The sequence below is a fragment of the Gymnogyps californianus genome, chromosome 2 (assembly GCF_018139145.2).
Source record: "Gymnogyps californianus isolate 813 chromosome 2, ASM1813914v2, whole genome shotgun sequence".
Lineage (NCBI taxonomy): Eukaryota > Metazoa > Chordata > Aves > Accipitriformes > Cathartidae > Gymnogyps > Gymnogyps californianus.
Window position 1 is genome coordinate 63,818,531 of NC_059472.1, and position 18,564 is coordinate 63,837,094.

Genomic DNA, 18,564 nt, shown 5'->3' on the forward strand with positions numbered 1-18,564 from the left:
ATTTCTCATGGCTTGATGTGGTAGTGACTTGGATATCCTGCTTGGATTATTATATGATAGAGAAGCAGACTTAAGCATCTAAACCAAAAATTAATCTTTAACTTAAAAGTAATGCTTCATAACTGCAGAACATATCAGTGAACTGAGATAAAATGTCCCTGTTCTGCAGGTGAAAGAGGAGATCTTTCCAGTTCAAGCTCTCATCACCAGCCACAAAGGCAGCTGCAAAACAAGAGCACAAAGAGGTAAGGACTTTCTTTTTTAATATCATCTGTATTACAGCAAAGCAGAACTGATAAACAGGGTCTCACTTTTTTCTCTAAGGGGTCGGCTTGAGCAAGGGCAGGGCTAGTCATTGCCATTCTCCGAAACGCCCTTAAGGCAGCTCATGTGCTAACACTTTTTAAGAGCCAACTGCTGGAAACAGCACTAGGCGTTGCAGTGTCACCTGCCAGCACGTGCCAGATCTTACCTACGCTTTCCACCAAACGTTTTCATTGCTGTTACACAGTTTATTGGATTTGATGCCATTTCTTTAATCATCTTCAAATGCAGTCAGGCTCTGTAAGCAGGCGTTCATCCCCCTGCAGGTGTCTGGATCTCTGCAGCTCCTGGTCATTACAACTGCAGTGGCTGCACGTGGTCAGGGCTTTGCTGGAGAACTGCCACGGGAAGAGTCATCATCATCCTCCTCCAAGGGTCTCACCTAATCAGCTGGAGAGGTGACTGAGGCTTGATTGCCTGCTTCCACCAAAGGTAGGCCACTTATCAGTGAATGTTGTTAAAGAAGGTTAAATAATAACCCAGTTATCTCTACTACCTTCCTTGATGGTGATTGCTTAGAGGGAACGTTCCTTTCAATGGAGCCCACCATTGGTTTAGTAAATTAACTCCCACTGCCATACACATCTTTATCTCCTTTCATGTCAAACGTTCTTTATATTATTTGCAAACTAGGCAACTTCTGACTTTGTTTTTCTCTGGGTTGGTTGCAAAATGCTCAATGTTCATTGGCATGCCCGCCCACGCGCACACACCTCAAATGCTGCATTGCAGGGAGGAAAGCACGTGAGGCATGCACTTCAGGAACGGCGAGGAGGGCAGCAAAGCACGTTCAGGAGCTGTTTCTCAAATGTTTGTAAGTTTAGTTGATATTTTATCAGAGTCATCCTAGTTAAAGAATCAACTTGGATTTCTTGTTAAATCACCGCCTAAGAATGCTAAGTTTTCTTTTAACAGTACTTAACGAGATGGGAGGAAGTGAGACACAAAATGTTCTTACTGCTAAGGAACGAAGGAAGAGAAACTGCATGACTGTCATGCATTATTTCTAAAAATAGCCATACTACATTTTTCTATAAAGCAGCAACTGCTCTTTAAAATGAGATCAAATAAAATACACTTGAAATTGAACACTGAAGTCTTTGTTTGATATTTCCCCCCCCCAGGCTTTATCATCCTTTCAAATAATTTTTCCCCTCCTCATAACACTGAGCTATTTTAGCCTTGCCTGAAATCTCTCTACTGCTTTATTAAACCGACTCCCTTTTCTACACAAGCTTTCCCAGGTGCGATCCAAATGCTTTCGAGCAGCATTGTCTGTGTATTAGTAGTGTATTAACATGAAGTTCCATCTGCTACTCCCCTCTCTCCCTCAAGTACAGCACAACATAGCTGCTACCTAATTTCTTGTTTGAATTATTAGTATTTGGTGCACTCTGCTAATCTGCAGGACTGCCTAAGTATCTCCTCACATTCATTTTCCCAACTTTGCCACTGTTCATGCTCATTTTTGTTTATGAAAGCAACTATTTTTGTGATATTCTATAAGCTTTTCTTGAAGCCTGTCTCTGTTTTGAAAATATCACAGAATTATTTCAAATATTCCTAGGATGTTTTGCTTGTTTGAACGTTTTTTTTTCCTTCACAGCATTTTAGTTTCCTCGTTTCATTTTCTTAAACAGTTAAAAGCTAATGAAACATGACCTGAAGACATACGTCTCTTGTCTGCATCTTTCCAGGTCATTTGCATGTCACGCAGATAGAAAGAGGAAGATACCATCACCACAGCATATGTCCCCTGTATAAGCAGCCCTTTTGTGATTCTGACCTTCACGTAATATTAAAAGATATGTGTTTCTTCAAGTCACCATAAGATGCCGACTATATATATACACTCACTCTTTTTAGAGTGAAAATGCATAGAATTCAGCAAAATTTAATTTTTTAACAGAAAGAGGGAAAATCATGTATGATGGAGACACTGATACTTATCCATTGCATGAGCTTGGTTACTTTAGCAGCCATGTTCTGACCTGTGTTATGATCTTCCTTATTCAAGTGTGGCATACCCAAAAGGTATTTTTTGTAAGTAACTTTTGTAAGTAACCAGAGAAGCCTGTCTGGTTTTCTATGGTAAGGTTAAATGAGGGTGCATTCAGTGGCCTCTGTCGCAAATATTTTCCAAATCGAGGTTTGGAAATGGCAAGGTAGAAAGAACAAGTGAAATACATGTGAAATCGAGGCATCCAGCAGGTTTTGTGGTAAATGAAGGTAACAGCCCTAAAGTCTCTCTAGATGAACGTCTGATTAAAATCCTCACATGCTGGGATCTCTCGACCTGTCTGTTGGCAATGCCCATGGCAAGACTCGGATTTATCCCACTTTCGGATGAATGATCACACTGTTCCTATCACTTTTTTTCTGGAGGTGCAGTGCCTTGCACTTTTTTGGAGCCCCTCACAAATGTACCCGTCGGGGGTCCCATCCTCTCCTCAGCCCGTGCAGGAACCAGCTCCCCTCTGCAAGACCCAGCTCGGAGGTGGAAGACACTATGTCTGTAATAAAGACCAGAGCGTGAAGGTAAACTTTGCTCTCCTGGGACCCACTGCTGGCTAAAGCGAGACCGAGCAACATCACACAAGCAGAGCCATTGCCTGGTCCCCCAAAAGCACACAGCAACAAGAAGAGAAGCAGACAACATAAATGGCCTCCGTGCTCGGCTTTTACCTAATACTGATCATCTCCCTGTACCCTGGGCCCCTTTCGGACATGACCTGCAGTGTCTCAGCTCAAATGCCCTCCTGTATCTACCCGGGCACCGCCCCAGCAGGCGCCAGCGTCTCGTCTTTGTCAGGAAACTCTTTTCATGGGGGAACAGTTACCACCACCCCAGCCTGGGACTCCTCGTCTTGTCTGCCCTGTGCAGCCCAGGAAGTCCTCCTGACCATGTCTGTGATTGCACTCCTACGTGCTGTTGCCCTCTGTAAAATGGACTTCAGCTGCCAAATATTTGCAGCCACTTGCACAGTCCAAGGCTGGAAGAAATAGCCAGACTGGGGATTTTAAGTTTGGGGTGCTTGTTGCAAAACTCCTGTTGTTAAGCCTTACCTGCTGAAGCTCTATCCACAGCGGACTATATCCTCAGCTACCAAACCCCAAAACCTCGTTCTCCACCACATCTTTGTTGCTAAATCCTAGAAGCTGCTTTGTCTCTTCTGAAATGTCCTGAATTTTTTTCCATGCTTGCTTCAAAAACTCCTGTAATAATCCCTTTTGGTTTAGGCCAAATTGCTGCTGCTGTAACTGGTCATGTGAATATTTGAAGGGGATGGTTGACTAGATCCACCTCTTGGAGGTAAGATTGACCTTTTTATGGAGAAAACAATGTGAGAAGAAAATGGTGCTTGGATCATCGCTTAGGGTTTTTTTTCCCAGCAAGTATTAGCATTTAAATAATATTCCTACATTTAAATAATATGCCTACATTTAATCTCTCTATCCTAAAAATCCCACCCAAATTTGGATTTTCTTGTCTCAGTTAACAAGTCATCTCCATAGCAGTGCTTTGCAGCTTCACTGTCCTGCAAAATTGGCATTTGTTCTCTTCCAATACCAGTGTTTCCAGTGTCAACAGATGTCAGGAACTGGACACTGGGCATTACATCTAGTGTCACAGGCCTCCTCAAAGCTTTACTTCAGAAAGTGACCTGTGTCACAGGCAATGTGGATGCAATCTTGCTTCTAAGGAAAGGTTGGAAAATGGGGCTCATCCTTCATACAGCCAGGATCTCCAGCCAAAATGAAAAATGTTTCCCTCCTCTTGTTCATCATGCTTGGGTTTTCAATCTTTCTTCTCTGTCAGAGAAACATAATTGAAATTATTAATATTACCATAGCCTATCACCTTAGCAATGCATCAAAGTTAAGGAATTATGGATGGACCTGCAACTGCACATTTTGTTACCAGTATAGAATATTTTTAGAATCAAAGTGTTGGGTTTTGACCTTGGAGTTCATCCTGTCGCACAGCCTGATACAGCAGCTATTCTGAATTTAGCCCAGCCAAGTATTTAGCCAGCCAAGTATTACTCTGCTAACACCGATTCAAGAAACTACAGCAATAATTTCAAGGAAACAGGAAGGGAAAACTATAGGAAGAAAGAAAAACACTTTTTAAAATCTTACGGTTTTTAAATCTTCACTTATCTTGTCAAAAACAAGATGGCAGAGAGGTTTGCAAGTACTAAATGACTTCTGCACTTATCAAGTGTTTCAGTATTGACACTGTTCTTATTCAACCACAAAAGCTATTTGTTGTATAATATTCTCTGGTGTCAGGATTGTTCTCCTTTATGCATATAAAATACGCAACGTGTGTCAGTGAATCCATTTTTCTCCCTCCTTCTGGAAATGAAGAAAAAGAAAGATAAGTCTCCTGGGCCATTGGTGTGTGTTGGCGTTTGCAAGCCTTCCCCTGGGGTTGTCTTCCCAGAACATACAATTTGAGGTTTGTGCATTGAAAATTGATGCAACGAATGTTTCTTTAGAAAATGCTTCCCCTAATTTACTTATAAAGCAGAAATTGCAAAGCTGCTCACTCTTTGGTAATTTTTTCACTTCTTTTCTTTCAGAAACTTGACTATGAGTTGATTGAAGGTTTTATGTGATAAAATAATTCAGGTATACTTTCTCCTGGCTTGAAAAATGAGACTTAAATAGGCTCAGCACTTTGCAATTGTCTATGCTTTCTAGCACTGAAAAGAAGCGCATATTGCAGGATGCCTCTAACATGTTGAATTTTATCCTTAACTTTCAGATAGCGTCCATCTCAGCCCCGTGCTACTCTCTAAGGCAGTAATGTCCTCAACATCCTCTTCAGCGTTGGAGATGGAGATCTTCCAGTACATTGATGTACATCAAAGTGATTTCATCAAGGTAGGAACTATATTGCAGTGAAATTATGAGTGCAGAACTGATGCCACAGAGGCCTGCGCTCTACGTGCCAGATGAGTGTTTGCCACTGAGGTAACGAGCAGGGTTCCAGGTCTGGCATCAGGTGTGCCACATGTGCTTCACAAAGCAAGGCTGCAAGGGGACAGCCTGTGCTGGGGACCCTTCAGGTGGAAGAGGGATTTGCATGGACTTCCAGAAACCAGATGGTTGTGGGCATCCTTTGAGTGTGTGCAGAGAGAGGCTCCACTGAGCCAAAATGCACCCGCATGGGAGAAGCAAGCCAGATAGGATGCTCTCTCATTTGCTTTACATCAGAACTGATTTTTGTAGGTTTGCTCTTGACAAGGAGAGGAGTCTTGGTCTCATGCTGGTTTGTGCTTTCATTTCTGTCAGTTCCCTGTGAAGAGGCAGAAACATAATTAGTCCAGTCAGTACCAGTTAGGCTTTAAAGCTATGAGCACTTCTGAATCCTCACGAGGATCACCGAGGTAATTTGTACATAATACAATTTCTGCAACGCAAACTGGTCAGCATCTAGTCTACCTCCTCTTCCACTGTGTTTTAGATCCATGGTTGACAGTGCAAATGCCTAAGCGTGGGCACCCTCCCTGTTTGGAAAATCAGGACTCTCAACCCTGGGGACCCATCTAAGCAACTCCTCTCAATTCTGAAGCCTTATAGCATCCATGACATTGCTGTGACAGGACAGAAATGAAACCATCTTCCAATGTGACACTTCTCATGTTCAAGGGCCAAACACTACAGCATCCTGGGTGATTTAACTGCACTTCTTTCCTTCCTGCTCAGGATCTTAAGGAATGGGTGGCTGTGGAAAGCGATTCTGTTCAACCAAATCTGAGGGAAGAAGTAATACGAATGATGGCGTTGGCAGCAGACAGACTTGCAGCGCTGGGAGCCACTGTTAATTTAGTAAACCTGGGGTCACATCAGGTGCTTGTCTGATTCTTGTATTTAAAACATCATATTTGCACATGTAGTCTACCTATTACATTCAGTCCTATGTATAATCATATGTATGTTATGACATACTGATATTTTTGGTACCTAGATGACAATTTATCAATAGTCTTGTAGCTACATGATACCTGCTGAAATCCGTCCCTCCTCAGACTGTCTGAGAACAGACTTGGGAGACCACACAGACAATCCAAATGCAAATAGATGTTCTCTGCATAGGAGGAACAGTTTGATGCTTTTAACTGGAGGGAAGCAGTTTGCAAAAATAAAAGGCTTGAGTTGTTTTTTACCAGGGCTCGTTTTTACATTCTTCTGAGTAATGAAGCATGATAGTTAATGTATCATTCATCACCAAAGTCTCTATATAAGGGAGGCAGCTTTTACAAGGAAAATGTTGCCAGACAGAAAGGGCTAGCTATCTTGAGCATCATCTTTGGTTTTGGGAGCTTCTGACAAATGTTCCAAGCCATTTTCTTAATGATTGTTGGAAAGCAACAGGCAAGAGTTAATCTCTGAGAAATCTTTGTCTCTAATTTGCTTACCTTACTGTAGCTGGGGACTCTTTCCTGCTCTGGACTGTTAGATTTCTATTCTAACAGGAATTCAAAAGTTCACTACTAGTGATTCCCTCTTCCTTCTTCTGAGGCTTCTGGGGAGGACTGTGAGAGTCTTAGCACAAGGACCTTGCAGCACAGCAATACTTTAATATTTCAGGTTATGTCATTTAATAGTTGTAATGAATGCATTTAAAATTAAAACCTTAGCATGCACTTGGCATGCAGTTATGATTGCCAAAATACATAGCAACAGTCTGTGTCAATAACAGCGGGGAATGCATTAGCTGTTGTTGGAGCAGAGACCAGAGATACTTTTTTCTCCCTAGGGCCAAAACATGGTTTCACAAAATGGGTTTTTCCTTTGATTGCTTGGCAAGAAGCAGCTACGCTTTTGGGTTGCAACAGGCCAATGCAGACTGATATTACTGGTGAATACAAGGGAGTACACACATTCCTTCGCTTCTTATTTCTCTCTCCTGTGAGACACCCAGCCTCTCTTGGCCCATGTGGAGATCTGTTCCACACAGCGGTACATTACAGGATTAGTTTAGAGCCTTAACCTGTTTTCAAAACAGTCCGAAAGAGCTGCTGCTGCCTCCTGCCACCAAACCTTTGTTTCTGTATTTGAGGTTACAGGCCTCCTGCCCTCTGTCTGTGGCGAAATCAAACCCCAAATTAGTTTGTGTGGCTTTGGACTATTTCAGTGTCACAACATATGCTTTTGTCACTACAGCACACAGTCAGCTCTGTCTTCTCCAGTGCTGGGAAGTAAAAGTTTAGTAACAAGGGCATTTATGACAGTAAAATGTTAGAAGAGCTCCATAAAGTCCCTGCAGAACCTAAACAGGTGGGGAGAAAAAATTTCTCTGGGTAGGTTAGAGCTGGATTCAAAGTCAGATTTGTGCACCTGATCAAATCAGAGCCAATTGAGTATGTAGCAGTATTTTCAATACTGAGAATTCCAGGGTTTTTTATAACATTTGTAAGTTTTCAAAGGTTTGTTTTTCCTTAGTTGCTTTTTATAACATTTCTCCACAGTTGCCTGATGGCCAGGACCTCCCACTGCCTCCTGTGATTCTTGGGGAACTGGAGAAGGATCCACAAAACCCCACTGTATGTTTCTATGGTCACGTGGATGTGCAGCCTGCCAAAAAGGAAGATGGCTGGAAAACTGACCCTTACACACTGACTGAAATCGATGGTATGTACCTGGTGATAAGTTTTGTATCTTTATTTGAATACACGACTGAGATTCTGAGCGGAAGGAGGCTCCCTGTATATTTAACCAAAGCATGAGGACTTCTCCCATGGAAATCTTTGGGACAAATCCAGCAGCTTTGAGTCTTGATGACCGTGCTGTGACTAGTGAGACCCATCAGTGATTGCCTAATATTTGGTGTGGAAGAGCTACATGAGGTTAATGCCGCTTTATAGCGTATTCAATAGAGAATCCATTTCTGCTTTAAAATTCTTGTTGGGTTGTTGCATCAACCACTATCCTCCCTCGCACTTCCCGTTCTTGCTTCATGATCCTTTAGTACTTCCACCTGCCACGCTGGAGCTAAGGAGCATTCACGGTGGAAGAATGTGAGGCCTCCCTTAATATAATCATCCTTCCACTACAGCCAGCTAGGTATGAAAAGCTCCATTCACTGAAGGAACAAAAATGATGGGTAGAGGGTCAGCAGATGAATAAGACCCCAAGAACCCGAAATCCTGATTCCCAGGCCTGTGCTATAACCATTAAGTTGCCCTTTCCCATCAGTTGCGACCAGTTCCAAACAGCCTTACTGGGATAACTCTTCTGCCGCCAGTGGGGACTGCCACAGAAATTTATCACTATGCATGAAACTGAAATCTGTCCCTGTATATAACTGTACAGTTGAACACTTAAAAAAAAGAAGTTATGTACCTAGACTTGTAGCTTCATACTTCTACTGTGGTATTTATCTGTGGGGTTTTTGCTGCTTGTTACCTGAGCTGGCTGATGCGTACAGAAGCTGCATATTGTGCAAACTCTTCAGGCATGTCTGGTGTGAACAAACAGCTCCTAAGAACAAAAGTGAAGCTCAGAAATTGGCATGTAGCAGAAACCACAATATGATGTATATAAAAAGGAAAGAAAAAAAGAAGTGTATCAGTCCATTGGGAAACACCCATCACCTTATTTAAAAGAAATCAATGAAATCCTGACTCTTTTGACACTTCACTTGACACACCACTACAGCTTCTGTGGCAACAGAAATTTGCTGATTACATTGAAGTGATGAGAGAAGTTTCAAAGATTTCTTAAAAACTTTCCTCTTTTCTTTTTAAGGAAATCTCTATGGGCGTGGAGCAACAGATAATAAAGGACCTGTCCTAGCTTGGATAAATGCAGTGGAAACATTTAGAGCCTTGAAATTGGTAGGTATCAATAAGGACTTTATTATTATTATTATTGTTGTTGTTATTTTTGTTATAGTTATTATTGTTATTATATCTCTGGAGGGATGGATTTACATTCCTGTGAGTTAGATGATACGTCTCTGTCCCAACAGACTACATACATTTTGAAATATTAGCTTATTTCTAATGCTATATCCCGGGCACTGGTCCCACTCCAGTAAGAATCTGTCCTTGAGCATTTCTATTTTGAACAGTCTGTATGCAATGTAAATATGGTATTGCTGTCATTGCCCTGCAAAGGAAAACACACTGGGGGAAGCATTCAATATATATTACATACATTAAACAGCTTTGATACCCTATTCTCTTGAAAGCTTTTAAAATGGTAAAGTAACATACATCACCGATTGGTCATGAAGACTCATCTCTGCTGTTACATTCTGCTGATCTTTGGTTTTGTCTACCTGCAAGTTACCTTCGATTTATGTGTGTGTATGAAGAGAATAAGTGTCTAAAAATGCTCGTACGTAATGGGCTGTTCTTTCAACAATGTATTAGATTTATCAAAGCAAATGCTTTGAATGGATGCATTAACCAAGTACAAATATACTTGCTTAGAGACTGACATATCTCTAAGAGTCAAACTTTTGCTTAAATTATTACAATGACCAACATAGTTAACTTCAAATCAGTCTGCATATTTAATAATTTTGGGCTAGTTGTATCCCCAATGCAAAGCTAAACCAACATATAGTCTAAGCTTATAACTTGGTTAGCAAGCATCCTTTACGGTGAATTTGTACGACACATTTTGTTAGATTGCTGAGAAACAGTTTTGTGCCTTTTTTATGACATTATGGCACAAATTGAGTGTTAAGTCTTGACTTTCAAAGTCCTTTTGCAACCTTCTGGAAAACTGATGTTTTTCTTGCATTACTAGTACTGAATTGACCTCAGTATCTCTTAAGTGCTAGCAAACATACACGTTATTCGCCTACAGATTAGCTGTTGTAAGTGGATATGGTTATGGGGCTGTCTTTCTGTATCTTTCCAGTTTTTCAAATCACTAATAGCTATTTTGGCATTTTAACAAGCAAACAAAAAGAAATCTTTGTCATTTGAAGCCTTTCCCTAGAAAACAGCACAGACCATCAAACAATATTCATGAACAGTTTGTGGTCGTTCGATGAACCATTGGTGAACCCATCCATAACACAAGTTCATTTAATTCTACACATTTGTTCCTGCGTTTAATCTGAGCCTTGAATCAAAAGAGAAAACATCTTAAAACCTGTAATGAGAAAATGAATTGGAATGGGAAACTAAGCTGAAATTTATTTCTCCTATGGGATGTGTCAGCATTTCTAACTCGTGCTATTCCATAATAAAAGTTCTCTTAATTACCCTTGGAAATGCATCCTTACAAACTAGCAGGCAAACGAATTCATGAGTGCTAAAAGGACAATTACAGGAGAATCACCAGCAGCATTTTTACCACCATGTGAGTAACTCTGGTGATAGATAACATGTTGGGAGAACCACAGCAGTGGACCTCTGCCAGTGGTTCCTGCGTGGGCACTAGCAGTGGAAAAACAAGAGGCAGGAAATTTTCTGTGAAAATGCAACTGTTATTACACAGTTAGAATTTCCAAAGCAATTAGAATATTTAATAGCACTGAGAGAAAGCCCATTTGATGAGACAGTCCAGCAAGTTTTCTAAAACCACAAAGAAGGAAAAAAGATATCACTTATTCTCCTTCAAAAAGGAAAAGTAGATAAAAACATGAGGAAAAACAAGTTTTTCTGGGAAAATATGAGTGTCTATTTATCACGGCCCTTTCTACTGAAGCAAGCTATATATCCTACGTCCTTCTTTTGCTAACACAACATATACTGCAAGCCAGTCTGCTTCTGATTTTAAAGATTTTTTTATTTTTGAAAATGCTTGTTCCTTACCCAGACTTCTCTAATGTTCATTTAGGCTATGCCAGTGAACTTCAAGTTTGTAATTGAAGGCATGGAAGAAGCAGGGTCCTTGGGGCTAGAAAAGTTACTTGAAGAAGAAAAACAGTCCTTTTTCTCTGATGTTGATTATATTGTGATTTCGGACAATCTCTGGCTCAGCAACAAGAAGCCTGCCCTTACATATGGGAGTCGGGGAAATGCCTGCTTCTTTGTGGAGGTAAAGGACACAGGTTCATTTGAACTGGGCCCCTGACCCGAGAGCAGTGATGTATCTGTAATCACATCTACATCTGCAGGCAGAAAAAGACTGAGAGCAAGCTTAATATTTACAAATACAGAGCTTTCTTCCATATCCTTTTTGGCTTGTACAGATTTCCCTCTTCATTTCAGTTCAATTAGCCTTATTTACTTTCATTAACTTCTCTTCAATCACCATTTCTCCACTTACCTCTCTCCCCTTGATCCCTTTCCTATCCCATTACTCTCCTGCCACTCTCCCAGTCTTTTCTCATCACTCCCTCCACACATCAACTCCGTTGTCTTGCAGCATCGTCCCTACACCCCCTGACACTCTCACTGCAAAACTATTTCTTCTGCTGCTCTGCCCTTTCGCAGCAGATACTTCTTAGTGCAATGTATCTGCCTAAAGGGACTCAATTTAGTTGGATCCCTGGGTGTAAAAGCCACATAAAATTTTTGTAACCATTGGCAGAAGCAAATAACAGTGCACTGTAGTATATTTAGCAGCCAACATGAGCTACTGTGAAATGAAAAGCAGAAATTTCTCATCTGGAAACTTCCTGATGAAGCATAAAAGGAATTCAGAGAGAAGATTAAAGAACTCGAGAACTAAAGAAAAATCTGCATTAACCTTTATGTCTGAAAAAGAATGAAATTTGTTTTTAAGCAAAAGAGCCTCGGCAGCCTTGATTCAATTCTTCTAAGTCTCGGTTAAGAAAAATTATGCTATTAAAACATCAAAAATGATCTCTGGCTGCTACCAGACAGTTGGCTGTAATGAGGTTTTGAGAAGAATAAACAAGTTTGTTGCAGGAAAATAGTTTATGATAAACCTGAGTATGAAAATATGTCTGGAAAAAGAACCCATTTAATAAACCAAATGCCTCTCTCTATTCTAAAGTCATATGATTCAAGAGACCTCTAAATTTGTATTTGTTGCAATCTGGAATTAAGGTTGGACATATATTTTCTTAATGCAAAACAAGTAAGGTTCTTTCTTGCCTTTGTTATGAAGATTTTGCACTAAATAAAAAGGATAGAGAACTTGAAGAATTTATTCTGCAATGTTAGAAACAGTAATATGCGAGTGTTTCACTTCTTACAATGTATTTAATCTTGCTGAAGCAAAAGTGAGAAGGGAGAGGGACTCTTGCTCTCAAATGCCTGTAAGTGCTATAGACAGCTGAATTTCTCTCTCTAGTGGTTAACGGCAGAGCCCTATCTTCTCTTTACCAAAGCAGATATTGTTTATGACATGATGTTTTCCATTTTATAAACAGAAACACATAATCGTTTTCTATTCATTTGTGGCCTCGTTTAAAAAACTGAAGCCACCAGTCGCTGTGGAAAACAAACACTCGCAGAAGAATAAGGTAGGGAGTGTTTATATGTAACCAGTGGTTTTGGTACAGGTTGAATGTGGCGGCAAGGACCTTCACTCTGGAACTTTTGGAGGCATCATTCATGAGCCGCTGACGGACCTGATAGCTCTGCTGGGTAATAACACGCATCATTGCTCAGGAGTAACTGGGAAGCAACGGCTAGCAATCAGCCTAACGAAGATCAGTGCCATGTTTAATTGACCTGAGTAAGGCAAGTCTAATTGAAGCAAGATTCCCAGGTTTCCAAATCACAGCGTAGCTATGGTGGCAGCAGCTGAGGAAGGGAATGTCCCCAGTAAGGCCAGGACCTCAGACATGTGCCCGTTAAGCTGATGTCAGTCATGTGTCAATCAAGAACATTCAAGGATCGCTGGCAACTTGAATACATACACACGTAGCAAAACCTGACTTTTTAATGCTGATCTGTATCTCAGTAGGATGATGTTTTCATGTCAGCAGCTGGGCTGACACACCACACACTACACACAAACAGCAGCTCAATGGTTTTCTTAATAAATATGAAAGTACATCAAGTTAGGTGCCACAATTTGGCGGATGCAAACAGTTGTTAGTTGTTAGGCTTACTCATTTGGTAAAGAGTTAGGTAGAAGGGAAAAGATGTGATTGCCAAGTGGAAGAAATAGGTCCCACTTGTACTGATCTCTCTATCTTATTTTGTAGACAGCCTTGTGGATCCCACAGGTCGTATTCAGATCCCTGGAATCTACGACAGCGTTGCTGCCCTGACGGAAGAGGAGAGGAAATTATATGAATCGATTGAGTTTGATCTAGAGGAACACAAAAATAATAGTGGCGTGGAAAAATTCCTCTATGGCACCAAGGTAACATAAAATCTATATAAATGGTCAGCAGAAAGAATTTAAATCACCCATTTGTAGCATTTATGTATAAAGCCAAACTGAAAGATATTTTCAGTCAATGGCAAACTCAAAATAAAATAAAGGAGCACAGAGCATTCAAAGGTAAGTAAAATTAATCTGCTGAAAATGTAAGCTACCGCATCTGGGGAAAGTGATCCAAAATATGAATAATCAATGAAAAGGAATAATGCAAAACTAACAGTATTGCTCCCCCTTCCTTGCACTACCCCTTCTCTCCCCCCATGCCTAACCAGCCAAACAAAATAAGCATTAAAACCCCTGCATACAGGTTACATGGTAGGAAAGAAGTTGTATTCAGCTCTGAAAAATGCGAAGCAGCTTTAGGCAGATGTGTTTCGGGTGGTTTTTATTTGCTTAATTCAGCTTTTGATGTCTGCCGAGCATGCCAAAAAAGCACCCAAAGCTATAAGCCTCTCTTTGCCAGCATTTAAAAATTATATACTAAATAAAAAACAGCAGGTAAGGGCTGGCTCAGAAAGATCTCTCTGCACAAGAGTGGCAGCTGGGAGAAAGGAGAGGAGTGATTTGGTTTTTTATCACTAACGTAATTATACCGGTATAAGCTCTAACATGGATGCTTTTATTCCCATGAAAAAGCTTCCAAATTAGGCTAAGCTAGACTGTAATAATCAGTAACACAGAAGTATAATGTAACTACACTATATAAGTTTTGATCCTTTACCTACATGAGGATGAAGTGGTGCAGATTTTATGCGTACATAAAGCTCTAGTCTCATAAAACTGGAGTAGAAGGAAAGGAGCAGTGCCCTGGGGTTCTGCATGAAGACCAATTTATAATTTATATATTTCTCCTTTCTTCCTTAGAATATACATTTTCTTCTTTTTTTCTTTTTTTTTTTAACCTGTCTAATCTTCTCCAGAAAAACAGATCAACTTGGTCACTGAACATTATCATCTTACCTATTGTATTATTTAATGCCCATTAGTAGAATTTCTTCACTGGTAGCATCTAGGAGGGGTCTGGCTAAAGTGGTCACAGGTTTCTCCCGCAAGAAGTTCCAAGATCAACAGATGGTCAGATCAGAAGTTGTTCTGATTTTTCTTTGTACTAGAAAAATTTACTTCCAAGACATTTTAAAACAATGCTCCACTTTTCTTGTTGTGCATGAAAAGCTGTTCTCATCCAAATATTTCTAAAGGTAAACAAATGTTGACTGAAATAAGTAGTATGTTTTAAAATGAAAAGATATGCACATGGGTTTAAATTACAAACCAAACATCTTTAAAATACAAATTTTAGGATGGAAAAAGCTTGTTTCTTCACATCAATTATATCAATTGTGAATGGCTCCGGTGTCATCCCTTATATTTTCAATTTTTTTTTTTTTTTAAGGAAGAAATACTTCTACACCTGTGGCGTTACCCTTCTCTCTCTATTCATGGGATTGAAGGAGCTTTTCATGAACCAGGAATTAAAACAGTCATTCCGTCCAAAGTCATTGGCAAATTCTCAATCCGTCAGGTCCCCCACATGGACCTTTCGGTTGTGAAACAACAGGTAAGAGGCAAACCTCTTCTTTGGCCTCTACTGTGTAAACTAAGTCCCTCTTACTACCTCACAAATTTACACCCGAAGTAGTAAACTGAATGTTTCAAGCATTTATTTGTTTCTGAGAGCAGAAGTGGGAATGTGGGTGCAATCTTGAGTTGCAAGAAGAGGAATGCTTCTGACTGCAACGTGGTTTCCCTGCAGGTGGTGGAGCACTTGGAGGGTGTCTTTTCCAAGAGGAACAGTCCAAACAAACTGAAAGTGTCTATGCCTTTGGGTGCGAAGCCCTGGCTCGCTGATGTTAATGATCCACTATATAAAGCAGCAAGAAGGGCAATAAAAACAGGTACGTTCCCTCTTTTTTTCAGTTCTTAATGTGTCTGCAAGTGTGCAGGGGAATTGTGCTCATCCATAGAGCAAAAGGGATTTCCCAATTCAGTGCTACAGTCACTTACCCCTATGAATCTCATTGATTTTGATAGAACAACTCAGCCACATCTTCTTCCATCCCTTGCTGAATTGGGGTATATTTAACAGGAGTAGCCAAAAGACCTCATTTAGTTTCTTTGTGTACTGGTATGAAGCCAGAGGTTTGTAGAGTGCAGTTGATTCATGAAAACAATCGGCTACGCACTCAGAACAATTTCTACTCAGAAGCTCTTAATATCGGCTGCTCAAATATATGGTAGGAGAAGAAAGCACCTTTATTTCACTTAATAATGAATTCATTCTTCCCATGTATTTCAGTTTTTGGAGAAGATCCAGATTTTATTCGGGACGGTTCAACAATTCCTGTTGCCAGAATGTTTCAGACTATAACGCAGAGAAGTGTGATAATGCTTCCGATCGGAGCAGCCGATGATGGGGAGCACTCCCAGAATGAGAAAATAAGCAGGTTTCTTTTATTTGTCCATTTATGCTGTAAGAGAAGGGAGGAGAACCGAAGTCCCCTGGTACCCACAAATAAGCACAGCCAGACGGGAAGCTTTGCTGTGCACTGGACAGTCCCAAACTACTGTCTCCGGCAAACTTGTTGCTGTGCCAAGCAGAAAACAAAATTCCCAATCTATCGCGTACTGCTATACACTTTTCATGGAGTGTCTATCCAGTCTCTAAATACATCACATCATTGGCAATTTTCATTTCACTGCCAATGAAATTTGCCTCTGGTCTGAAAGACGATGATGTAGACGGGCACTCTTCCGTCAACAGCATCCATTTTGAAGTATGCCAATCAGATTTATGCAGGCTAATGGTTAAGTAAGGATTTTGATGGTTTTCAGTATAAATAGATATAAAGGTGTATTTATATTACAGGGATGAAACCTAGTGTAATTATATCAAAATTAGCTTAAACTTGCCACTTGTGTTCATTCTTTGAGGTGCCATGGTAAGACACCATTCAGCGTGTTGCCTGAACATTTGTGCAGCTTCTGAGTCAAGTCATGCTGAGCTTGAGGAACTGGAAAATCCTACAACAATTCTCAAATTATTTTTTGTTTCCCCTCAGTATAGCCTCAACCCTTATGGCTACAGACAATAGTAATTAGAGGACGTAACACTGGAAAAAGTTTTCTCAGTGAATCCTTCAGAGGAATGCCAACTGAAGGATGTCCAGAATTTCTGTACACTGGGTCTTTTTTTTTGGGTGACCAATCTTGCAAATTGCTCTGAAGACTCTGAAAACTTCACCAGACTATGCCGCTAATTTGAAGAGCAGAAGAGCCTGACAGGGCTTCATTATCTTTCTTTCCTTCTTCACAGACACAACTACATTGAAGGAACCAAAGTATTTGCAGCCTTCTTCCTGGAGATATCAAAGCTACATCGGCACTTACACGAAACTTCCAACGCGGAGACTAACAACTGATGACCATCACAGGAAAATCAGCAAAGCACTTTTTTAGTCTTAAGCTTTCTAACTTCCTGATCTGGAAAAACATATAAATCACATATTCAGTGGGTCTGAATTGGAAAAAATAAATGCCATGCTATTACTTGGCATACTACTAAATGGCATGCATTTGTGATCCGGTCAATTAAGTGATCTTATCCCTAATGCTATAAAATAGGGTTAGGGATAATTCATTCTTGCTGAGTAGAATATGTTACATTTTAATTTTAAAATTCAGGGCAAAAGGGAATTTTTACATTTATTTTATTAAAATTACTTTATTTCTGTTTTGTAGTATCACCATGTTCATGCTGCCTTCCTCATATTCCAGTTTCTGAACATGAGCAATATACAACACTGTAGTTTCCTCCTAACTATATACAAAATTTCCTTATGTAATTGTTTTAAGAAAGATCCATTATCGAGTTAATCTCTTCCCTGTCCTTCACGGAAAGCTGTAAATAGGAAATGCGATACAATTAGCTTGCTGAGTTTGATGTGAAGACTTGCCTATGAACATCTATTTATGGGAATAATCACTGAGGTCAATAGAACTGCAATAGTAAATAAACATTTCCAGGTCTGGATTCTGCCTTTTCCCCCCATTTAATCCAAATCTCCTCTTACTGTGCTGTGAGCACAGTTTTAAGAATCACTACATAATATGTTTCCTTCATGTGACTTTCTTTTTGTACAATAGAAAAAAAGTTTTTGTAAACATCTGTTCTGGCCAAAGTCTGCCATCAGAAGGGTGTTTTTCCACCCAATTAGCAACTGGTTGTTGTTAATTACTTTTAAAGCATTAGTTTACATTGATAATTAAATCAAAGGCAAATTATATATTTTGAAATGAAAACAATAGTTGAGAGCTCTGTTTCCTGTTAAGGCAAAACATCTAGCACAAATAATACAATTCAAATCTACATTTTTTTAATTTCAAAATGTGATTTTTACTATAACATGTAGTTAATTCACACACAACCAAAACAACTGAACCAGATTTAAACAAAAACTTAGTAGTGTTATTCCTACTGTCAAAACAAATTACATATTAATTAAATTACAGACAGTAGTTGGTATCTTTCCTTTCTCTCCTGCTACCTCCCTGCAAAAACCTGCAAGAATAAAGGTGATTAAGGGCATAAAGTGTAGATGTGGAGTCTACAGAAGGGAATATTGTACCACAGGCAACTTGTATGAACTGCTGATGCGGAAAGTTATCAGGATAAAAGCCTTGGCTGAATTAAAAAACATAAATAAACAAACTTCTGATTTTTAGTAGCTCCCCTGAAATTCCTAGGAGCTGGATATAAAAGTAGCTGGCCTTTTAAGAGATCTGGGAACAGTAATAATCCGGGATACTTAGGTTTCAAGTCAGGTTCTCAATAAACACCCATTTTCAGACTTACCTGGGGCTGTGAGGGTAAGTTAGTTCACAGTTCAGCTGTAAAAGCTGAGTAAGGATGCTGGCTGCTTACGGCGTTCAAGGGGAAAAGGAGGACCCAGCTCAGTC

The 18,564-nt window shown here is 40.0% G+C and overlaps 1 protein-coding gene across 1 annotated transcript; it reads left to right on the top strand.

Moving 5' to 3' along the window:
• Positions 1–2,058: 2,058 nt before the first annotated feature.
• On the top strand, positions 2,059–17,346 carry CNDP1 (carnosine dipeptidase 1). The gene is given in 13 exon segments (XM_050891883.1): positions 2,059–2,083; positions 2,086–2,110; positions 5,091–5,217; positions 6,043–6,186; positions 7,809–7,971; positions 9,088–9,176; positions 11,140–11,340; positions 12,776–12,860; positions 13,427–13,587; positions 15,002–15,166; positions 15,362–15,503; positions 15,905–16,052; positions 16,922–17,346. Coding segments are annotated over 13 exon segments (1,566 nt in total). The 5' UTR covers positions 2,059–2,073; the 3' UTR covers positions 17,028–17,346.
• Positions 17,347–18,564: the final 1,218 nt, after the last annotated feature.